Consider the following 25,575-nt stretch of genomic DNA (forward strand, 5'->3'; position numbering starts at 1 on the left):
GATCCTTGGGCAACTTTTCCGTCAGGATCCATTAGGTTGCTTTAGATAGTCAAAGAACAAATAAAAATCAAATACGTGCCAGCGCACCTTCGGCGCTGTTACTTGGGATAGGATTAACTGATAATTAAACAATTAAATGCGAGATTACAGAAACAGTGAGATTCGTTGCTGAGCAGCCGCCGCATCAAGCTGAAGCAAAGCAAAATATGAAGAAGCAAAGCAAAGCAAAGCAATACTCTTCTTATGTAGAAGGTAGTAACCGGTCTCTACAACAAGCAAGTTTCTTATTAGGGTCTAGGAAAAAAAGAAAAAAAAAATGTTATCCCACAGCCCCAGAAACATGGGAGACCTTCTCTGGGCTTTGCAGATAATCCAGTCCGGGGACACAGAACTGGAGAGTATTTCCTTCTATCAGACCCAGTCCACCTCGAACTCGTATCAAGAAACAGAGAAATCGGTGAGCATCAACATTGCCAGAAACGACATCAGTACTCAATTCTTCAGTCGATTTTTGAATGAGCTTGCCATGCAAAGGGGCAATTGGAAAAGTCTAACAAACTTGTCATTTCATGGAGTGGAATGGCAGCAGCAGCTGCAATTGCAAATCCTATGCACGTGGCTGAGCAGCAGCAACTCTGGTGTGAAGCAGCTTGAATTTCAAAAGAATACTTTCGGCGTAGAAGATTATCCTAAGCTATCAGAAATGCTCAAAAGAAACACTACAATCAAGGCGATCATTTTCTCCGAGTGTAACCTTCAGTCTACCGGAGCTAGGCACCTTGCTTCTGCATTGGCAGAAAATGACACAGTGGAAGAATTGCAAATATGGGAGGACTCTGTCGGCTCGGAAGGTGCAGAGGAGCTTTCCCGAATGATTGAGATGAATTATGCACTGAAGTTACTGCTGATACTGGACAAGGATCCCGTCACCGCAACTCCTTTGATATCTGCGACTATAGCAAGGAATCGAACCACGGAATTGCACATATGGGGCGGAGAATCTACGGATAGCAAGCGCTTCAAAGTAGTCGAATTCATGCCTGAGACGAGCACACTTAGGATTTACAAAATTAACTCTTCAGGCTCTCGGAGAGTAGCTTGCGCCTTGGGATGGAACATAACAGTGGCCACCCTTGATATGACAGGCATCCCGCTGCAATCAAAGTGGGCTAAAGAGTTTGCAGGGGCTCTAGAGCAAAACAAGAGCCTCAAGAAAGTTAAGCTGTCAAGAACTTGTCTTAAAGACAAAGCTATAGTATACATCGGTGCTGGGCTCTTCAAGAACAAATCTTTAGAGAACTTATGGGTGGATGGGAATTGGTTCGGTGGAGTCGGGGTAGAGCATTTACTATGTCCTATCAGCAGGTTCTCACCGCTGCAAAGCCAAGCCAATAACACCCTAAAATCATTAACTTTCGGGGGAGGGAAGACGAGAATAGGTAGATGTGGCATAACAGCAATCCTGCGCTTGTTGGAGACGAATCAAAGCATGGTCCAATTAGTCATTTGTGAGGACAGAAGCATGAAACCAAATGATATTGCTAGAATCTTCAGAAGCTTGGAAAGGAATGCAACCATAAGGTTCCTTTCATTGACAGGTTGCACAGGAGTAGAAGGGGATGTAGTCTTACAAACAATCATGGAAACATTGCAGGTCAATCCTTGGATCGAAGAAATTGATCTCAGTGGAACACCTTTGCAGATTGCAGGAAAGGCAGATGGAATATATGAGAAGCTGATACAAAATGGAGCGCCGATTCCTGAAAATGACTTGCTAACTGATCTGCCTCAAACCATGCCTACATGCTGCCGATTATTCCTCTGCGGTCAAGAACTTGCAGGTAAGTTTTCACTACACTCGATTACCTTACCTTATTTCTAGTCCCGCATATGCTCGCATTATGATGTTAACAAGTAGCAGTAAACTATATCATGAAGAGCTCATACTAACCCTATTACTTCTAACATTGTGTAGCCGAATTCTAGACATGAAATTCAGCTAACATATTTGTCTCATATCCTTGATTGAAAGAGATCTTTTGTTCACAAAAATAGGCCGGGCAATCATTACATGTAATAAAGCACTGAAATTGAGGTGATAGCTGAACTAGTGCATGTGCATGCAGGAAAAACCACTCTTTGCAACTCCATATATCACAACATGAATGCAACAGACTCACAATACATGGATCGGATAAGGAGTCTAATAGAGCCAGTTGAGAAAATTGCAGGCGCGCCTGATATCAAGATAAGGACTATTCATGATGGTGACATGACAATTTCAATTTGGAACCTTGCTGGTCAGCACGAAAATTGTGCACTGCAGGATCTCATGTTTCCAGGTCATGGAAGTCCTTCCTTTTTCCTTATAATATCCAGCTTGTTCCGAAAGCCAGCAAATAGGGATCCAAAAAGCCCAACAGAGATCGAAGAAGACCTGCTATACTGGCTCAAGTTCATAGTCTCAAGTTCAAGGAGAACGTTGTCACGAATGCTCCTACCACATGTCTCCGTGGTTCTCACTCACTCCGATAAAGTGTGCCATCTATCAGGAGACCTGCATTCAACTGTTGCTGCAATCCAAAGGCTAAGGGAAGACTTTCGAGATTACATCGATTTCTACCCAACAGTTTTCAGCGTGGATGCCAGATCATCAACTTCTGTAAGCAAACTCACTCACCACATACGAAAGATTAGCAGAACTATCGTGCAAAGAGCTCCTCAAGTTTACCGGTTCTGCAATGACCTAATAAATCATTTAAATGACTGGCGCTCGAGGAACTATGGTAAACCCATAATGAGATGGAATGAGTTTTGTGATTTATGCCAACTTAAAGTTCCAGCCGTAAGAATCAGATCAAGGCATGATAATATGGAGAAGCTGAATAATCAAAGGCATGCACTAGCAAGCTCGCTACACAATATGGGACAGATAATTTTCTTCGGGGATCTTGGTTTTCTAATCTTAGATTGTGAGTGGTTCTTCAGAAATGTGCTCAGCCAGCTTACAAACTTAGATGCAATAAGAATTACCCAAAATGAAAAAAATGGTTTCATCAGCAGGAAAGAATTGGAGAAAGTTATAAGACTACGGTTGCAAAATCAGGTTCTTACAACTGGTCCAAAAGTTTTTGACAATTTAGAAATTAATGATCTAATAAATATGATGCTGAAGCTAGAGTTGTGCCATGAACAAGATCCTGGTGATCCAAACACTCTACTTCTAGTACCAGGGATTCTACAGGAAACAAGAGGAAGAACACAAAAGTGGCAATTGAGCACTCCTGGGTGTGTTTATGTAGGAAGGCATTTAGAATGTGACGATTCAAAGCATATGTTTCTGACAAACAGCTTCTTTGCAAAACTACAGGTAACAAATTTTTGGTCTATCCTATTTACATATTCCATCAAGTCTTTTATCGGTTCCATTTAAAAGATCTACCCTGTTAAATAAAATGTTGACCCAATCACTACATCAAGTCAGAAAATTACAAGAATGCATCTTTTTACCATATTGTTGTATGTTTTCTTATCCCATTGCCAAACAAGCATGTGACGAAAAGACCATGGAGAAATGTACTTTAGAAGTTTTATTTGTATGATAAACTATCTAGCCTATGCGAAAATATCCTTTACAGTACCAATAATACTTATTTTTACTTTTTTAAAATGCAGTCCTATTTTTCTCATTCAAAACTCCGGTTCTTGTAGAATCAACAACATATACAGCTTTTATGTAAGAACTTCCTTTTAAACTGTACAATATAGGGTGATTCCCTGTGATGTTTATTAAAGGAATAAAAAAAATACAAGATATAAACTCATATTTCTGCACAAACACTACCTTGAGGGTCAACAGCAAACCCAAAAACAACCTAATTAAATAGAAAAAAAGTACAATCGAACAACTATCTAAATCAAAGTAAATCCTCACATCAGGCAAACAGCTCTATGCAAATAAAAGCACACAAATGCTACACCACACATAAGCAAGACGACAAGCAACAACTCAATCCCAGAGTATTAGTAACTCATCTTTCATCTAACGTGCTATACTTTAACAATTAAAATCGCGTACAACAAATCAATGTTATGCAGGCCTGTAATCAAGACTATTAATAATGATTGTGACCAATCAAATGGTGACCCTGTGGTTAACATCTGAGGCCAAAAATAAGATTATGACAGTACATGTGTTATCAAAATGTGGTTTTTATGACAAATTGTTATTAAAGACTTGGATCCCAGAGTATAACTAAGGTAAACATATAGATTCTATCAGAATTACTACTATTAACTTGTTCAGCATTTCCACCTAAGTTCATTTCTAAAAAAAAAGTGAACGAAGAAGGCGGCATGCTACCTTTCTCTCTCCTTCAAAAAAAGTAAAAAAATTATCTTCTACTCACATTTTAGGTACACCTCTACAACAAAATTCTGCGGTCAACAAACCAACAAGGTGCAACCTACAACCTGGAGAAATACCTAATCTACGTAGTCATCAATGGAATCCATCTGAGAGTGGAGCTCGGAGGCCAGCTTGGCCACCATATCGACATTCTTGCATGTTCCACCAAAACCATCAGTGAGATCCTAAGGGTCTTCCACCAGCTCATTATCCCAACAATTCTAAGTTTGTGCCCGAGCATCACCTTCATCGAAAGCATTATAAGACCAGAATGCGTCAAGCACCTAATACCACCGAGATTCAGAAGAGCTCAGCATGTGCCTCTTCAACATCTAAAGCAGATTCTACTTTCTTTGCCAGCGGATAGCATGTATGATTACCAGCACACCTGGAGCTCAGTGGAAAATGATTGCAAACTTATCTTGAAGTCAGCCTCTGATTATGGTAGAGATCTACTTTCGGATGAGGATATTCGAGAAGTACTACATCGACGTTATTACGATCTACATCATCTAGCTATTGAGCTTGCGCTGCCTCAGGACAAATTGCATGAGCGAGAAAACAATGTTGCTGCTGTGGACGTAAATAGCCATGAACTAGACACTATTGAACCTTCCATATTGGGCATTGCCAAGGGTGTTGAGATAGTCCTGCAGAGACTGAAGACTATAGAGCAAGGGATCAAGGACCTGAAACAAGAGATTCAGGGGTTGAGGTATTACGAGTATCACCTCCTGACTGAGCTTCACAATAAAGTGGATTACTTGGTGAACTACAATATCGAACTACAAGAACGAAAGGTGCCCAATATGTTCTATTTTGTCCAGGTTCAAGATTACTCGAAAAGGCTAATTACAAGATTATTTTCTGGCATGGCAGCATTAAGACTGCACATGTTGTGCGAGTTTCGGAGAGAGATGCACGTCGTGGATGACCAGATAGGATGTGGCCTCATTCAAGTAGACAACCAAACGGTCAAATGCTTGCTTCCTTATATGAGCAAGTTTATGAAATTGTTGACATTTGCCCTCAAGATAGGAGCACATTTTGTTGCGGGAATGGGAGAAATGATACCTGATCTCAGCAGGGAAGTTGCTCACCTACTGGACCCTTCACTTGTTTACGGTGCCACAGCTGTCACTGCAGGGGCTTTAGGAGCTGTGATGATTGGAAAAGTAGGAGGAAACAGACTAAGAAGAAGGAATTTTGACAATTCAACAGGTGATATTGCGCAAGACATGAAAGCAGCTAGACAGTGGCTTGCAGATTTCTTGAAAGGCCAACGAATTACTACTGGGACAGACATAGCAGAGAGGTTTGGTTTATGGAGGGTGAGGTATACGGACAGTGGGCAGATCGCATGGATTTGTAGGAGACACATTACAATGAGAGGAAACGAAGTTATTGGCGTACCTCTTTAAATCACCTTGCCCACACTGTCATGCATCATTAACTATAACCTACTGAAATGCACTTGAAAAACCTCCAAAAACTTCTCTCTCCTGACGGCGGAAAAGAGTTGTCAATACTACCTTTGCCTAAATAAATAACACAGTTATAAACTGGTCTGCTTAAATTGATTACTTTCTTGTATTTAATGAACAAATAATACATGCTTCCTATTTTATAGATAATCAAGTATACACAACTTAATGCTTCTCAGCTAGATATCATTGTGCATTGACACTACTATTTGTGAGATAATGCAGTCAATGTTATGAAATTATGATGAAATATGCTCTTCCTCTTTAGGCTGTAAGATTATGGTGATTCCTTATGTAATTCATTAATAAGGTAAAATAAATTTAAAAGCATGAGTATGATGCATCAACTTAGTCACGATTCTATTCAATCGTATTAAAGCAGCAATCATGAAGATGGGATTACTTTGTTATGTTTATTGCTTGTCAACTTCTGTTAGTTCTAACTCCTAGTTTGGAATAAAAAATGAACTTTCACAAATTGCTAAGCTTTCTTGTACGATTTTCAATGATCTGAATGTATAACATAGGAGAGTGATAAGAAGTAGAGTTCAACTTTATATAAAAAACATCTACAGGTCTGGTTCTTATAATTTCCTATATTGATGATCATTCAACAAAGAAAGACTAAATTAACCTAAAGATTAACCAAATTTTCAATGGTTTACTAAATGAACTTAGTTCTTGATCTTATGCAATTCTACCAAGTATCTCTTTGGCTCTGCTGCTACTTTTTCGCTTCCAACCATACTGATCATCTATAGTAAAGCTTTTGGCAATAAGAATTCTGAAGCTTCGATTACAGTGAACCTACGGATCTCTCACCATCAGCTTGGCCACCTCTTGCAGATCTTCTTAACTTACATCAGAATTAAGACTGAAAGATGGATGGCCACAATTTGACTTATAGTAAGCTATACATGGATCTGCTTAGGTGATTGGGTGGTACCCCCCTACCTATCATTGCCAGATTCAATACTGTCCAGATTATGTGTTGAGAATTACAAACACGCCACGAATAGAACCCATGGAAATGCAATACTAAAGTAATTATGAAAATGTGGACACCTAAGAGATAAGGTAATAAAGGCGAACACCAATGAATGAGACATACACATGGATATAGAGATCCAAACATGTTTTTCAAAGAAAAACACAACCAAGAGTAACAAGCAAAGTTTATCCACTCTTCTATTGAAAAACTCTAGATTGATGGTCAAGGCGTAGGGATGTGCTGTAGGAGCAACGGAAGGTAACTAGGCCATCAGTGTATATGCACGAAAACAAGAATGTAAAGTATTGAAAAGAGCTGCTAAGAATTCATACAATCACAGTAACTTCATGCTGGCGACGATAGGCTTCTGCAGAAGCAGTCCCATATCAATTAATCCATGTCCTCGGGAAGAAACTTTTGGATTTTGTGCATTTAGCCCACAACTGTATGATCCCTCACCAAAATTCGGTGGATCACTGCTCGAATGCGAAACGCTACATTTAACTTCTGAATGGTGGAAAAGTTTTGTGAAGATTATCAGCCAGGAATCATCAACATTGTGTGCATGCACAAATGTGCATTCGTTAATCATCAACCTCTATATTATTTGCTCACATGATGAGTGGACTGATTTTGCGTTCATACGATGAGCAGAATGATTTTGCATTAATATAAAGGGAAAACTTCAAAAACCCTCCTGTGGTTTCACACTTTTTCATTTTAGTACCCTGTGGTTTAAAGTTTATCAAGTTAGTACCCTGTGGTTTCTCACTTTATCACTTTAGTACCCTGTGGTTTAAAGTGTATCAAGTTAGTACCCTGTGGTTTTGCACTTTATCACTTTAGTACCCTGTGGTTTTGCACTTTATCACTTTAGTACCTTGTGGTTTCACACTTTATCACTTTAGTACCCTGTGATTTAAAAAACTACAGGGTACTAACTTGATACAAATTAAAACCACAGGGTACTAAAGTGATAAAGTACAAAACCACAGGGTACTAACTTGATACACTTTAAACCACAGGGTACTAAAGTGATAAAGTGAGAAACCACAGGGTACTAACTTGATACATTTTAAACCACAGGGTACTAAAGTGAAAAAAATTGAAACCACAAGGGGGGTTTTTGAAGTTTTCCCTAATATAAAAGCAGCAGATATATCCTCAATTGGACTTTTTTACAAAACAACCCTCTAAAATTTTGTTATTTGCGAAATAATCCTACCAAAAATATATTTGGAAAACTAACTCTCTTCTTGCCAGGCGGAGCAATTTTCTCTTAAAGACGATGAATGATTCACCGCCTTCCTAATTTCTCACAAAACCGGTGAATCATTCACCGTCTTTCACTTATTTACTGTTTCTTCCTACATCCTATATATAATCGTAACAACCACATAAATATTTCAACAAATCACATATAATCTTAACAACCTGAAAATTCTAATAATCTATCCATACAATCCTAACAATCAAAAAAATTCTAATAATCTATCCATACAATCCTAATAATCAAAATTACATATAATCTTAACAACTTGAAAATTCTAATAATCTATTTATACAATCCTAACAATCAATAAAATCCTAATAATCTATTCATACAATCCTAACAATCAAACAAAAATTCTAATATTTCACACACAATCCTAACAACCTCACTTTTTTTATTTCTCGTATAATCTACGCACAATTTTAACAACCTTATTTTTTTTTCTCTTTCCCAAAAAATTATGAAGAAGACGGTGAATTGTTCACCGTTTTAATGAATGCGGTGAATGATTCTCCGCCTTTAAAAGACCTTAGAGACTTTCAGAATGCGGTGAATGATTCACCGCGTTTCGAGGATTAGTTTGCCAAATATAAATTTGATAGGATTATTTCACAAATTATAAAATTTTAGATGGTTATTGGCCAATTTGCATAAAAAATCCACTAGTTTTGCACTTTTGCAAAAGTGGGCCGCCTTTTTCGATTTTGCAGATTCGGGCCGGAATTTCAGCCGCCTGACCAAAATGCCCCTCGTGTACATCCGCCTCTTTTGTATTCGGTGAGATACGTATACTATAACGTACGGTCCTGGCGGGCATTAAATGTGCCTCTTGCGCTTTACGCAACCTCGCTCTCATCGGAACCCATACCAAATCAGCCTCGCTATTCGCCAGCCCCGGTGTTTGCTATTCGGCTTTAACAATTTAAATATGCCGAAGCTACAAGACGAAAACTACACCCTCGGTAATAGCAATAATAGTGCAACGCGAAGGAGCAAAGCAAAGAGAAATGGTGTAACAACCCTTCTAACAGTGCATCTTTCGGCTGGTACCAGTGCAATATCCACCGCTCAGATGTGCAACACTGGCATTCAACCTTCTCTCTCACCAGAGCAACCTTCCACTCCCCCTTAAGGAAGGCAGTCTTGTACCTAAACCGCAAGAAGCGTAGAGGCGTATAATCCAGCACTCTCCCTCCTCCATAGAAGCTTGGCAGTTTATTCTATCACTGTCTGCCGACTGCTGCGCTTGCAGAGGAGAAGTGGAAGAAGCGTCGGGGAGGAACATGGCTTAAGAGTATAGTTACGAACTGGAGAAGAGATGAGGCAGGAGGGAGGAGGGGAACAAGGCGGTCACCAGCAAACCGCTACCAAAAGGCCCAGCAAGTAGCGCAACAACAGTGCAAGCATGTACAAAAAGAGTGCAAATTGTTATTTGTAACTGGCGCTGCCGCCCAGTAGTAGTGCAAAAAAAGGAACGAAATGGTGTAATATTCACCCAATTAGTGCAATTCTTAATAAAAAATATGCCTCGCCCCAAACCCGAGGCGTAACAGACGCCGCATACATGCTAAACTAGCAAATATGCAAGGCTACGAAATCAGACGGAAACTAGCGAAAAGATGATTACTAATTTTCCACTAAATTCAGATAATCATAAGGTGAGACTAAGAAATTAAATTTTAACTAAAATTAAATGGAATTCTAACATCTATAAAACTAAAGCTTACTACGAAACATAATAAATTCGGTCCACTAAATACCATAATTAACAAAGGTAGGTACGAATAAATAACGAAATAAAAGCAGATAACAAACGATCATTTACGAAGTCCAAAAAGAAATATTCACATCTAAATATGCTAGGCATAAAACAAAAAGGACTAAAATCAAACTCTAGCTATATCTAACGCTCACTCGGTCCCGACCCCGCCTTGCGAATCAGTCTGGAAACCTGGGTAAGCAACCATACACCACATTAGTCGGATTAAGCATACAAATAAATAAATAAATACAAAAATAATTCAAGAGACTTGTTTTTAATTTGCAAAATTTCAGAAAATAAGAATTATAAAACTTAAAATTCAGATCAGATTGAAACTATAACTTTACAAAGCATTTCTCTTTAAGCAAATAACGAAATAAATATTAAGTCTCCGGCAACTAACTATATCACATGATCCGTTGGCGAGATCCAGAGGCACCCGAAGGCACAAACAGAACAGAGGCACCCGAAGGCGCAAACAGAACAGAGGCACTCGAAGGCGCAACCAAAACAGAGGCACCCGTAGGCGCAAACAAAACAGAAGCGTGAATAGGCGCGGGCACCCAAAGGCGCGATGCAAAGACGAAACTCGCTTCTATAACAAATTACATGTCGACATGGCCAACATTGCATAGCAGAATACCAAGAGACATCACAATTCAAAATTTATCCAGTCACTAATTTATAGAACAAATTATCAAATTTTAAAAATTATTTTTGCTAAAAGAACTTGTCAATCACACTTGAAGCTCAATTTACAAAATATTTAATAATATGCTTAACCCTTAATTTTAAAATCTACAAAATAAGATTTTCACACAATCAAAGTATTTTCCTAAATTATTTAGCAAAAAGCTAACGGGTGTCCGGTCGCTTACCTCAAAAGCGGCTTCTAAGCTAAGAAGCTATCCAGTCGAAAATTGCACGAAAATCAATCGTCGGAACCTAAAATAGAGATATGCGATTCTCTATAAGCTAACTAAAAAATAAAATTACAAAAAGGATATATATACATTTAGAAGGCAAGCTTACACAAAAATCTGAATTCGGATAGGTTCACATAGGTCGACAATGTCGGCTACCAATGCATGCAAAAAGGTCAAGACGGAGCACGAAAGAGATTTAGAATAATACATTCAACGAAACTCAATTAGCAATCAAGAGGATGATGAGTTTTAAGGATTAGAATATTCAAAGAAGCAAGATAAGATGAATGAAGTTTTAAATAATAAACAAAGGATCTAATGCTCGAAAAGAGGGTTTTCAGATGTTGAAACATTGATTTGCAAATCAATAATTAGATAGAATCAAAATTGGAAACAAAACAATATATGCCTTCTTTTTGGCATTTTGTCGAACATGTAATGGACTCTCAATAACTATGTAGAATATGCATAATTTATATACCTAGATTACATAGAGAATACATGGTAAAAAAATTTAATAATACGATCAATCTATATTTAGGTATATAGCAATCAGATTTGAACGATCTTAGAAATAATCATCAAAGAAGAACACCTAACAACAATCACATATTTATCGATAAAATTTAGATGCTTTCAAGAATGGGTGTAGAGACGAAAATGAAAGGAATAAACCTTCTTAAAGATAGAAACGACGACGATGAAATGTCGTCGACGGCGAATCAAAAATGCCGATGGATGAGGATTGCGGTGGTGGCCGCGAATGACGGCGACGACGACAGTGACCGGAACGACGGCGCGGGTACGGGAGAGGGAAGAGGCTGTACGGACGTGAGGAGAATAGAGTCGCTAAGAGAGAGAAAGACGGAGAAGAGAGGTGGGTGGGTGGCTGTTACGAATAGGAAACAACATGAATTAGGGATTAGGGTTAATTTAGCACAATATGCCGCCGAGTCCCTCAAAAACTAGTATTTACGAAAAGGTCCGAATTTTAAAAGAATAGGAGTCAAAATAAAGGAAACATAAGTGTGGGGTGTTACATCCTCCCCTCCTAAAAAGAAGTTTAGTCCTCTAAACTTAACATATCTTAGCTCTCGAAGGACTAAGGATACATCATTCTCGTCTGCTCTTCGAGCTCCTAAGTAGCTTCCCGTTCAGAAAGATTGCTCTACTAGACTACTAGAATAAATCTAAATATTGTATACTCAGACAATGCTTTTACAAATGCGGTCAATCACAAGCTCATCCCCGAAAGGCGCCCGACGCATAAAATATAAACAAAGGGTTCGGAGGTTGACAAATGATTTCAAACAAAAGCAAAAGAGATAAAGAAATAAGTAGTTCTAGAATCAAAGAGAACACGAGAAGAAATAGAAGCTATGGGAAGAATACCAGGGACTACAGCATTAGATGCCCGGACATCCTGCTGGGAGAGAGCCTGAACATGACCTTGCGTCCGAGGTCTTCCACCTCTGGACTGATCGATAGGAGGGGCATGTATTGGATTTTATTGGGTTTGTTATGATTTAAAACTTGTTAAGGCCTCTTGAGAGCCAAATAATTGTTAATCGGCGCTTGGGGAGCCCAACTAAAATTTTCATGTGTTATGTTTAGTCCCACATTGGAAACTAAAAGGGTGTTTGTTGTTTTTATATATTCCCTTGTACTCAAGCTAGTTGCTTGGAAGAAAATGAGAGTAATGCTCTCGTTTAAATACACACACGCACGGCACGAGCCGAGCCGGGCGGGGCGGGGCGGCGGCGCTCGCGGTCCATACACCTGGTTTATTTTTATTTTGTCGGTTTTATCTTTATTTTAATCCTTATCTTTATCTTTATTCTAATCCTAATCCTTATCCGTATAATCACAGGCTTATCTTGTTCTACTCGGATTTGACGCGTTGGAGCAAGATTATCGCCTTGATTATAAATATGGGGCGAGGTTGCACGAGTTGATTAATAACCCGAGCATACCTAAAGCCTCTCGTCTTTTTCTACTTTCCGGATTTTCGCCGAGTTTTCTTTTACTCGATCTGAAGCTGGTTGGGTTCATCTTGCACCACCTTGGAAACGTGCCAACGGGGTGGAACGTGGTCGTTGTATCGCTAGAAGTAATTGCTGGGAAGCCTCGCACGTGGAGGGGCAATTTCGCTTCTAGGACAATGCTCTGCATGCCTCGATCCATAGGCCTTATCTAAACCTTTTCTTTACCGTATTTGTTATTTAATTTCGTTTCGGAATTTTCCTAAACTTGTAATTAAATTTTCGAGTTGGTTTTTAAAGAATATTGTAATAAAAGATCAGAAAGATATTTTCCAACAATCTAGAAGCGAAAGTTTTTAATTAACTTAGTCTTTCTGTTTCTTTTATTATAGTAATTAAAATATTTCTTTTCTACAAATTAACATATATCTTACTGTTACTTTTCTGAAATTCAAAACTGTTTTTTGACATAACAGTAGAATTAATTTGTGAACAGATTTTGTTTTATTATGGAGGATTCGACAAAACCGTTTACTTTTGATGGTCATAATTTTAAGAGGTGGCAGAACCAAATAAGGTTCTGGCTGACCACACTTGGGCTTGTTTTTGCTATCTCGGATTCTGCTGTGAATGCCAGTGGATCTGCACCTGTAGGTGCAACCCAGAATGTGATTAATAGACCGCTTACTCGAAGCCAAGCCCAGACTGGATCCACTCCTCCCACTTCTGAAACTGCAACTACATCTGCAACTACAACCGCACCTCCCGTTGACCATAACATGATCAATTATCATTATTTAAACCGAATTCTTAGTACCCTATCTGACAAATTATACGACATCTACTGTAGTGCTAAGACAGCTAGGGAACTTTGGACATCCTTAGAAAATAAGTATGGTCAAGTTGATCTTACTCAGAAGAGATACCAAGCGTCTGATCTAATTAAATTTAAATTGGTAGATANGAACTTTGGACATCCTTAGAAAATAAGTATGGTCAAGTTGATCTTACTCAGAAGAGATACCAAGCGTCTGATCTAATTAAATTTAAATTGGTAGATAATAAGTCCATGTCTGACCAGCTTCATGATTTTGAGCATATAGTTGAGCAGCTTAGATTTAGTAGTGTAGATCTTGATGAAAGTTTTTTAGTTGCCGCCCTTATAGATAAGTTGCCACCCTCTTGATCGAACCATGCAAATGATCTTAACCACAATCAGAGAGAGCTATCCCTGAATTATGTCCTAAGATCCATTAGGATAGAAGAGTCGAACCGGGCTAAGGATAAGAAGCCCAATGAACCTACAATCCAAGCCAACCTAGTAGAGAATCCCAAAAATAATGGTAGAAACTTCCAGCCTCACCGAAACTTTAAGAAGAAGCCTTTCCACCGTAGAAAGTTCAACCCAAACTTTAAGAAACCTAAACCTGAGGAAAGTGGAGGCAATTCTGGTTGTTTTGTGTGTAGGAAGATGAATCATTTTGCGAAGGATTGCTATTTCCGCAAAAATTGACCTTTCGTACCTAAGAAAAAGAAGGAAGCTCTACCTGAGCGCCAGTTGAATATGTTGACTGCAGCGTCTGACCCTTCTGACTCCACTATCAGGTTAGGATCTAGTTCACCCAATGTTAACCTGCCCTATAGTTCTTCTGATTGGTGGATAGATACTGGAGCTAATGTTCATGCTCATTCTGATCGTTCGTGGTTTTCCACATATCAGGACTCGTGTGGAGAATCGGTGAATATTGGGAATGCAGCCTCTTCTCACGTGCTAGGGACAGGTCGAGTGGACTTGAAGCTGACCTCTGGGAAGACCTTAACCTTGCACGGAGTCCACCATGTTCCCGACTTTAGGAAGAATTTGATTAGTGGTTCTCTTTTAGTTCAACAGGGTTTTAAGTTAGTTTTTGAATGTAATAGGGTAGTTATAACAAAAGGAGTGAATTTTATTGAAAAAGGATTTTTGAGTGATGGTTTATTTAAATTATCTGTATCTTCTCCTTTTATTAATGAAAGTGCTCTTGTGATGAATGTTATTTCTCCTAATATTTGGCATGGAAGATTGGGACATATGAATTTTAATACTATCAAAAGATTGATGCATCTCGATTTGATTCCTAAATCTGATTTATCTGATCATAGATGTGAAATATGTGTGCAAGCTAAGGAGCCTAGGAAACCTTTTAAATCTGTGGATAGAGATTGCAATCTATTAGAATTGATGCACAGTGATGTTTGTGATGGAAGTAGACCTAGTAGAGGTGGAAATAAATATTTTGTGACATTTATAGATGATCATTCAAAATATTGTTATGTTTATTTGATCAAATCAAAAGGTGGGATTTTAAACATATTCAAGATTTATAAGGCTGGAGTTGAAAATCAATTAGATAAGAAAATCAAGATTTTGAGGTCTGATTGAGGTGGTGAATTTACTTCAAATGAGATGACTGCTTTCTGTCAAGAGTTTGGAATTGTGCATCAAGTGACTGCTCCTTATACATCTCAATCTAATGGAGTTGCTGAACGTAAGAATAGAACTTTGATGGATATGGTAAATTCGATGATTATTAGTTTAGGCGCACCCGAGAACTTGTGGGGGGAAGCTTTGATTTCTGCATGTGTGATTTTAAATAGAATTTCCCACAAGAATTCTAATGTGTCTCCCTATGAGCTTTGGAAAGGTAAAAAACTTAATCTGAATTATTTTAAAGTGTGGGGGTGCCTAGCTAAAGTGAAAATACCTGAGAATAAGAAGAGAAAGATTGGACCTAAGACCGTGGATACAGTTTTTGTGGGTTATGCACAATATAGCAATGCAAATAGATTTTTAGTGGTGAATTCTGAAATTAGTGAGATTTCTAACAACACTATTATTGAGGCTAGAGATGCAGTATACTTTGAGGATGCTTTTCCTTTTAGAACTAGAGTAGATAGACCTATTTCAGCTGAGCCTATAGGTAAAGATGTCCGTGGACCGGGTCGGGTCTGGATAATTAATATACTGTACCCATACCCTAAAAAGAAATGGTTATAAAAAAATATATATACCCTACCCATTTAACTTCGGGTCGGGTCTGGATCTCGGTACTAAAGTTACTAATATACCCATCGGGTCTATTTGAGCGGGTCTGGGTAGTGACTACCCGTATACTACCCGTTCAAGATCGGATATGGATCGGGTTTAGATCGGGTACGGATATCCGTATTAATATATTTTTTTTATAAACTTTATTAAATAGTCAATAGACAAACTATAAAGCCCACCATAAAAAAACTTGCATTCTAATAAATTGTACCGTCCAATAAAATTCATTCAAAAGAAATATTGTCGCTGATGATGATGATGACACTGATGATGATGATGACAATGAAATATTGTTGGCGGAAATGAAATGAAAAAAAAGGAGTAGAAAACAAAGAGTAAAAAAATTAGAAAAAAGTAATGAGTAAAAGAGACGGCTAGGGTTTCATTAGGATGAAAATACGTAGTGACTCATCATCTATAAATCATATTAAAATTGATCCTTCAACTTCAAAAGTTTATTTTTTTTTATTTACTATCGGATATTTCATCGGGTCCGGGTCCGGGTCCGGATTTGAAAACTATTCCGGACCCTACCCCTTTAAAAGTTAGGTTCGGGTCGGGTCCAAATCGGGTATGGGTATAAAATATCCGGACCCATACCCGAAACTTTAATGGGTAATTTTTTTTATCCGTATACTATTCATTTTTTATCGGGTCCGGTTCGGATCCGGTTCGGGTCCGGATAGGGTCCGGATCGGGTATGGGATATCGGATATTTTGGACACCTTTACCTATAGGTAGTTTTAGCAGACCTAGAATTAGTGAACCTATAGAAGAGACTGAACCTAGGAGAAGTAAGCGTCCTAGAGTAGCGAAAAATTTTGGAGATAATTTTTGTGTCCTACTAGTAGAAGATACTCCATCTACCTATGACAAAGCTATGACGTCTGTAGATGAATCGTTTTGGAAAGAGGCTATTAATCTGGAGATGCAATCTATTCTACAGAATCATACTTGGGAGTTAACTGATTTACCTTTAGGATGTAAGCTTGTAGGTTGTAGGTGGATTTTTAAGAAGAAGTTGAGACCCCATGGATCTATAGATAAGTATAAGGCTAGATTAGTGGCACAAGAATTTGCACAGAAGTCTGGGGTAGATTATTTTGATGTTTATGCTCCTGTTGCTAGGATTACTTCTATTAGAGTGTTGATTGCCTTGGCCTCCATCCATGGTGTGGTTGTTCATCAAATGGATGTTAAGACAGTTTTCTGAATGGTGATTTGGATGAAGAAATTTATATGAAGCAACCTAAAGGTTTTATAGTTTCTGGACATGTGAATAAATTGTGCAAGTTGAATCGATCTTTATATGGACTTAAGCAAGCTCATAAGCAGTGGCATTTGAAATTTGATTCTTTGGTTATATCAAATGGTTTTCATGTGAACATGTTTGATGAATGCGTGTATTCGAAAGAGTATGATGGACAGATAGTGATCTTATGCTTATATGTTGATGATATCTTGATTTTTGGTACTAATATGAATGTGATATATGATGTGAAGAAATTATTAAATGAAAATTTTGATATGAAAGATCTTGGGCAAGCATATGTTATTCTCAACATGAAGATCATTAGAAAATCGAAAGAAATTATTATGAGCCAATCCCACTACAGTGAACAGTTATTGAAAAAGTTTGGATACTTTGATGTTAAACCTGTAGTGACACCTTATGATTCTAGTGTGCATCTTCAAAAGAATAGAGGAGATCCAATAGGTCAAAATAGATACTCAAAGATTATTGGATCTTTAAGATATCTGGTAGATTACACTAGACCAGATTTGGCTTATGCTGTGAACCGATTGAGAAGATATACTCATAATCCAAATAGAGAGCATTGGAATGCCTTAGAAAGAGTTTTGAGATATCTGGAGGGGACTGTATCTTATGGATTACATTACACTAGCTTTCCTGCAGTATTTGAAGGATATAGTGATGCTAATTGGATTAGTGATACTGTTGATATAAAGTTGACTACTGGATTTGTTTTTCTTCTAGGAGGAGCAGTTATTTCTTGGAAATCAACTAAACAATCTTTGATTGCTAGAAGTACTACGGAATCTGAACTCATAACCTTGGATATAACTGTAGCAGAAGCTAAGTGGATTAGAGAGTTTCTTTATGATTTACCACTTATGGAGCAACCTTTAGCACCTATATGTATTCATTGTGATTGCAAATTTGCTATAGATAAGTGTGCCCAAGAGAATGTGGAGACGAAGATGAATAGATTCATGAAAGTAAGACATAAGTTCATTCGGCAAAATTTGAAGGAAAATGTGATTGGATTGGAATTTGTGAAATCTACAAAGAATTTGGCTGATCAGCTTACGAAGGGATTATCTAGGACAGTGATCCTAGAATCGTTGAGGGGGATGGGGCTTAGCCCACAATAGAAGTTACCGGCGATGGCAACCCAACCTGTTGCAGGTTCAATGGGTAGAAACAAGTCGAACAGGCAGCTATGAGGAGCACTGTTTTTATACCTCATCCCTATGACGATAGTGCTCATATCTGCAAGTGGATAGGAAGGGCATTGGCTCTGAATGGCTCCAAGACCTATAAGGCAGGGTGTGACTTTGCAGATACCCTTTGAGGACCTACTATATGTGTGGAGTCATGAGGCCGCGACTATGGGAAGAGGGTGGTTCCCTAAAACACACACGAAGCGATACTAGCGCATGGCCATAAAAGCGCTCACCCGTTTAGAACCTAAACAGCTGTACCATGTGTGCTATTCGTGGAAATCTGATTCACCGGTCTTGGTTCAAGGCGTAGTCCACCATTGTGCCCTCGGATGTACATTGACAAGCACTAAGTGAAGGTTCAAACCCGAAAGGTACCTTTACCGAATACATGGTATAAAAGATCCAGCATTCTTTTGATTTATTTTGAATTTCAGTTTATTTGCTTTCTTTATTTCAAGTTTTAAATCATGTGGGGGAATATTGGATTTTATTGGGTTTGTTATGATTTAAAACTTGTTAAGGCCTCTTGAGAGCCCAATAATTGTTAATGGACCGCTTGGGGAGCCCAACTAAAATTTGCATGAGTGGTCCCACATTAGAAACCAAAAGGGTGTTTGTTGTTTTTATATATTCCTTTGTACTCAAGCTAGTTGTTTGGAAAAAAATGAGAGTAATGCTCTCGTTTAAATACACACACGCATGGCACGAGCACGAGCTGAGCCGAGCCGGGCCGGGCCGGGCCGGAAGGTGGCGCGCGCAGTCCATACACTCGGTTTATTTTTATTTTGTCGGTTTTATCTTTATTTTAATCCTTATCTTTATCTTTATCCTAATCCTAATCCTTATCCGTATAATCATAGGCTTATCTTGTTCTACTCGGATTTGACGCGTTGAAGCAAGATTCTCGCCTTGATTATAAATATGGGGCGAGGTTGCACGAGTTGATTAATAACCCGAACATACCTAAAGTCTCTTGTCTTTTTCTGCTTTCTGGATTTTCGCCGAGTTTTCTTTTACTGGATCTGAAGCTGGTTGGGTTTATCTTGTGCCACCTTGGAAGCGTGCCGACGGAGTGGAACGTGGTCGTTGTATCGCTAGAAGTAATTGCTGGGAAGCCTCGCACGTGGAGGGGCAATTTCACTTCTAGGACAATGCTTTGCACGCCTCGATCCACAGGTCTTATCTAAATCTTTTCTTTACCGTATTTGTTATTTAATTTCGTTTCGGGATTTTTCTAAACCTGTAATTAAATTTTCAAATTGGTTTTTAAAGAATATTGTAATAAAAGATCAGAAAGTTTTTCCAACAGCATGATCACGACCGGTTGGAGCAATAGATTTCTCCTGAGTCTTGGATCCAGTGCCAGAGTCAGTGCTAAACACAGGGCATTGAGCTATTCGATGGTTCAAATCTCTACAACTGAAACAACCACCAGTGACGTGCCAGCAGTCCGAATCCTTATGCCATCTACCACAAACTGAACATTTCAGCTTCTGATCTCGATTTGGTGGTTCACCACGAGGAGCTGGTGTATTACGCGACCTCCCCGAGTCATTAGATCTGTCAGATTCTCTTGAATTTCGATCTCCTTCTCTGAAAGAATCTCTATTCCTTTTCTTTTGATTTGCCTTTCGCTCTTCTTGAGTCTGCCTCCATACTAAATCCAAAGATTTCGCTCTGGAAACGACATCATCATATGCCTCAAGGTGTAGCGGTGCGAGACCAGTGCGAATATGTCCATTCAATCATTCCTCAAATGTCTTAGCTCGTGACTCATCATCATTTACCAGTTTTGGGGTGAAGTGGGACAGTCGGTCAAACCCAGCCTCGTACTTCTCCACAAACATCGAACCCTACTTCAAATCCAGAAATTGTCTTTCAAGCTGGCGAAGCTTGCTCCTTGGAAAGTACTTTGCATAATCGAAAATCCTTCCATGAAAGGGCTGCTAAATTATTGCCGAGAGTTCTCAACTAGCTTTTCCACCAATTATTTGCTCTGCCTTGAAACATGAACGTCCCGAATCTGACTTTCTCCTCATCTGTGCACTACATGGCCGAAAATGCCTTCTCCATCTCTTTGATCCAAGTTTCTGCTTCATCCAGATTTGTAGTGCCTGAAAAAGGTGGCGGTGCAGATTTCTTAAACTCATTGATGCTCCTCTCTCGAACTCTGGAATTCGACTCAGCGGCACTAGGAACGGGATTCTGCTGCAAATTCTGTTGCTGAGTCTGCACTAGTCCGACAACAGTTTGTATCAGGGTGGCAACCAGGGGATCCATTGTGGTGCTCTGCGGTAAAGTGGCGGAGTGGGTGGGAATAGTGGTTTGTGACGGATGCGGAACGAAATCGGGAAGTGTAGTCGACGGCGCAAATGGAATGGTAGTGGGAACAGTTGTCGAAGGCATCCCTACACCAGTAGCCTGCTGCGGAGGTGGAGCAAAAGCCGAAGGATTTATCTGAGGTGCTGTCGTCGATTGTAGCGGATTCTGGATAGTAGGTGGAACAGTGGTCTGAGGTGGAACAGCTGCCGAGGATGTGGTATGCAAAAGTGAGACTAAGGTGGTGTTCAGATTTGCATCTCCGGATCTAGTTGGAGGTGGGTTCCTCGGTTGCTCATTGTTGGTGTTGCTACGGCGGGACGGACGCACCATCTTATTAAAAGAGGGATCACAAACACATAAATACAGGATGTTAATCAAAACTACAAAGTAGTAGCAAAACAAATTCAAATATACGCTTACTTCTACCCAACCTCACACGTCCTAATAAGCTCTCACAATCTTATACCTTAAAAGTTCCTAGAGATCTTAAACCTATTCTCTGATACCATTTCTCTGTCACGACCCAAACTCGAGGCGTAATTAGACGCCACATACCTGCTAAACTAGCAAATATGCAAGGCTACAGAATCAGACGAAAACTAGCAAAAAGATGATTACCAATTTTCCACTAAATTCAGATAATCATAAGGTGAGACTAAGAAATTAAATTTTAACTAAAATTAAACAGAATTCTAACATCTATAAAACTAAAGCTTACTACGAAACACCATAAATTCGGTCCACTAAATACCATAATTAACAAAGGTGGGTATGAATAAATAACGAAATAAAAGCAGATAACAAACGATCATTTACGAAGTCCAAAAAAAAAAAATTCACATCTAAATATGCTAGGCATAAAACAAAAATGACTAAAATCAAACTCTAGCTATATCTAACGCTTACTCGGTCCCGACCCCGCCTTGCGAATCAGTCTGGAAACCTGGGTAAGCAACCATACACCACATTAGTCGGATTAAGCATACAAATAAATAAATAAATACAAAAATAATTCAAGAGACTTGTTTTTAATTTGCAAAATTTCAGAAAATAAGAATTATAAAACTTTAAATTCAGATCAGATTGAAACTATAACTTTACAAAGCATTTCTCTTTAAGTAAATAACGAAATAAATATTAAGTCTCCGGCAACTAACTATATCACATGATACGTTGGCGAGATCCAAAGGTACCCGAAGGCGAAAACAGAATAGAGGCACCCGAAGGCGCAAACAGAATAGAGGCACCCGAAGGCGCAACCAAAACAGAGGCACCCGTAGGCGCAAACAAAACAGAGGCGCGAATAGGCGTGGGCACCCGAAGGCGTGATACAAAGACGAAGCTCACTTCTATAACAAAATACATGTCGACATGGCCAACATTGCATAGCAGAATACCAAGAGACATCATAATTCAAAATTTATCCAGTCACTAATTTATAGAACAAATTATCAAATTTTAAAATTCTTTTTGCTAAAAGAACTTGTCAATCACACTTGAATCTCAATTTACAAAATATTTAATAATATGCTTAACCCTTAATTTTAAAATCTACAAAATAAGATTTTCACACAATCAAAGTATTTTCCTAAATTATTTAGCAAAAAGCTAACGGGTGTCCGGTCGTTTAACTCAAAAGCGGCTTCAAAGCTAAGAAGCTATCCAGTCGAAAATTGCACGAAAATCAATCGTCAGAACCTAAAATAGAGATATGCGATTCTCTATAAGCTAACTAAAAAATAAAATTACAAAAAGGATATATATACATTTACAAGGCAAGCTTACACAAAAATCTAAATTTGGATAGGTTCACTTAGGTCGACAATGTCGGCTACCAATGCATGCAAAAGGTCAAGACGGAGCACGAAAGAGAGTTAGAATAATACATTCGACGAAACTCAATTAGCAATCAAGAGAATGATGAGTTTTAAGGATTAAAATATTCAAAGAAGCAAGATAAGATGAATGAAGTTTTAAATAATAAACAAAGGATCTAATGCTCGAAAAGAGGGTTTTCAGATGTTGAAACATTGATTTGCAAATCAATAATTAGATAGAATCAAAATTGGAAACAAAACAATATATGCCTTCTTTTAGGCATTTTGTCGAACATGTAACTGACTTTCAATAACTATGTAGAATATGCAAAATTTATATACCTAGATCACATAGAGAATACATGGTAAAAAAATTTTAATAATATGATCAATCTATATTTATGTATATAGCAATCAGATTTGAACGATCTTAGAAATAATCATCAAAGAAGAACACCTAACAACAATCACATAATTATCAATAAAATTTAGATGCTTTCAAGAATGGGTGTAGAGACGAAAATGAAAGGAATAAACCTTCTTAAAGATAGAAACGACGACGATGAAATGTTGTCGACGACGAATCAAAAATGCCGATGGATGAGGATTGCGGCGGTGGCCGCGGACGATGGCGATGACGATGGTGCCCGGAACGACGGCGCACGCGGGTATGGGAGAGGGAAGAGGCTGTACGGACATGAGGAGAATAGAGTTGCTAAGAGAGAGAAAGACGAAGAAAGAGAGGTGGGTGGGTGGCTGTTACGAATAGGGAACAGCATGAATTAGGGATTAGGGTTAATTTAGCACAATATGCCGCCGAGTCCCTCAAAAACTAGTATTTACGAAAAGATCCGAATTTTAAAAGAATAGGAGTTAAAATAAAGGAAACATAAGTGTGGGGTGTTACATCGTAGTCGACGACACAAATTGGTATCAGGGCCGAATACCAGCCGGAAATGTGAGAGCAAAGTGCTATGCGGGGCAAAGTGCTACACCAACGGATTTAGTGGGAGCCACCTCTTGAACCCGTAGGAGCCACCTCTAGAATCTCATTTCGCCTGGTAATTTTGGTCTTGATCCGTCTGTCTGTGATCTGGTTTGGACCCGACGAGGACGTCAGGGTCTAAACAGGGGGAGTTTGTAACGCCCCCAATAGTCCCACATCGGGTGGGATACTGATTTTCGATCGGTTTATATGAGGCATACACGCTAGTAATAATAACTGGGCTTAAGCATTTTGGGCCGGTGGTTTGGGCCCAACGAGTTATTGTTGCTGGCGGGTCGGGTCGTTGCAAAATATTACAACAAGTCTACAAGCAGTGCAAAAAAAAAAAAAAACTCCCCCCTTAGTGCAATTTGTAATATACACCAAACTAGTGCAAATTTTTCTATATATTTGCTGATAATATGAAGGTAATTGTGCAAATATGTTCGTAAATGGTTCTACGACAAAAATAATGCAACAATCTTTCATAAATAGTGTAACAAGTCCCTAAGCAGTGCAAATTGTTCTCTATATTTGGTGCTTGCATGAAGTTGTAGTGCAAACAAATGTGTAAATGGTGTAACGAAGACGAAAATAGTGCAACGTTCTTTGATAAGTAGTGTAATCATTCACTAAGCAGTGCAACTCCATTATTTTGCAGTCGTCGTATGTTCTCATCGTCATCGTCAACTGTTGCTTGGGTAGAACCGGTACAATTTCCCAAATGGTAGAAAATAGAAGCGAAAAGAATAAGGCAACTGGCCATCTCGTGCTCGAAAACATATTTGTATTCATCTATGAACGCTTCAGCGCTCTCGGTGTTTGCAAAAGATAAGTCGAAGAAGTATAGCAGCATTGAGGAGGAAAGGGGGTGTAACTTTGACTTAAGAACTGCAATGAAGTAATGCTAATGGTGTAACTTGTATATAATGCTCACTGTAAACGGTGTAACGAAGACTAAAACACTGTGTATGCAGGAACGAAAATAGTGCAATGTGCAAAAACGAAAGCCTACAGTAATGCAACGGAGGTATTAGTTGTATATCCGGTAAGTAATAGGAGAAAAGACTCATATTATCTTTGGGTTCTGTAGCACCGCTTTCCATTACCGAGGAGTGGTGTAAGAACATACCTCGGGGAATGAGCGTAAGCGTAATGATTTTGCTGACGTCTTATTCGTGTATGGTTGAAAAAGTAAAAACTATAATCAATGCCAGTAAAATTATTCGACAACAGTTTGAATTAATAGTGCAATATGCCTCAAATTAGTGTAAGACATGTTGAAAATAATGTAGTGAGCGAACCAAATGGTGTAACTGACGCCGAGGTGTTGCAACGACGGTCGGCGGGAGAAGGCCGTTACCAATTTGCCACCATCTCAGCAATGTTGTAATCGTAAGCGAATTATAGCGGGAACGGACCTTCTGTTTCCCGCCGTAACCAGAAAAGTTTTACTCATCTAATCGAACTAGATCATATATGTATACACATAAGCTGTTGCACTATCTGCACTACTTGCACCTAATACTATTTCTTCCAACTCATCCTCATAGAGAACGCTGAAGTACAAGTTCACTGTCATTTTAATGGCTTCTTCGATGAGGATGGAGGAAACGTGAGGTACGTAGGAGGAAACTGCCGCCTCGCTTTTCTTGGTGAAGGGGAGACTGTTAAGGCCTTGGAAGCGTGATTCTTCAAATGCATGAATACTTCACAAGAGAGGTGTAAGATCCAAATTATGCTTAGCTACGCTGGAAAAATAGGTAACCTTATCGATATTGTAGACGGCGATGATGTCCGAAGCATATTGAAACTGTATAGCAACCACACATTTGCACTTATTGAGCTATATGCGGTGAGCAACAGAGCTGCTAGAGAGGTTCCTACTTGTGAGCCTGACGAGTTAGATGAGGCGCTTACTGACGAACGATTGCAAATCTTGATAAGTAGCCGGTTAGCAGAAGATTGTTCGCCTATACCATCAAATGTTGAACCGGTTGGATCGTGAGTTGCACGTTGTTAATCAATTGCACTGATACTCCTATTATGTTGCACAAGTAATCTTACT

At 38.9% G+C, this 25,575-nt stretch overlaps 2 protein-coding genes across 6 annotated transcripts; one reads left to right on the forward strand and one right to left on the reverse strand.

Moving 5' to 3' along the window:
* Positions 341–7,492, forward strand: LOC109720108 (protein TORNADO 1). Its single transcript, XM_020246993.1, has 3 exons — positions 341–1,841; positions 2,127–3,370; positions 4,417–7,492. The coding sequence occupies exons 1-3, from the start codon at positions 341–343 to the stop codon at positions 5,827–5,829; spliced, it is 4,158 nt and encodes a 1,385-aa protein (XP_020102582.1). The 3' UTR covers positions 5,830–7,492.
* On the reverse strand, positions 9,853–23,340 carry LOC109720461 (mucin-2-like). Of its 5 annotated transcripts, none has more exons than XR_002218977.1 (3): positions 12,237–13,774; positions 10,797–10,863; positions 9,853–10,107 (listed from the first exon to the last, which is right to left on the reverse strand). XR_002218977.1 is itself a non-coding variant. In XM_020247596.1 (3 exons), the coding sequence occupies exons 1-2, from the start codon at positions 23,219–23,221 to the stop codon at positions 20,430–20,432; spliced, it is 768 nt and encodes a 255-aa protein (XP_020103185.1). In that variant the 5' UTR covers positions 23,222–23,340; the 3' UTR covers positions 9,853–10,107; positions 19,347–20,429. The 5 variants fall into 5 exon arrangements, 1 of the variants encoding a protein (XP_020103185.1); XR_002218978.1 differs by lacking the exon at positions 12,237–13,774 and adding an exon at positions 10,951–11,513; XM_020247596.1 differs by lacking the exons at positions 10,797–10,863; positions 12,237–13,774 and adding exons at positions 19,347–21,035; positions 23,060–23,340.

Source organism: Ananas comosus, linkage group 14, assembly GCF_001540865.1.
Source record: "Ananas comosus cultivar F153 linkage group 14, ASM154086v1, whole genome shotgun sequence".
NCBI classification, from domain to species: Eukaryota; Viridiplantae; Streptophyta; class Magnoliopsida; order Poales; family Bromeliaceae; genus Ananas; species Ananas comosus.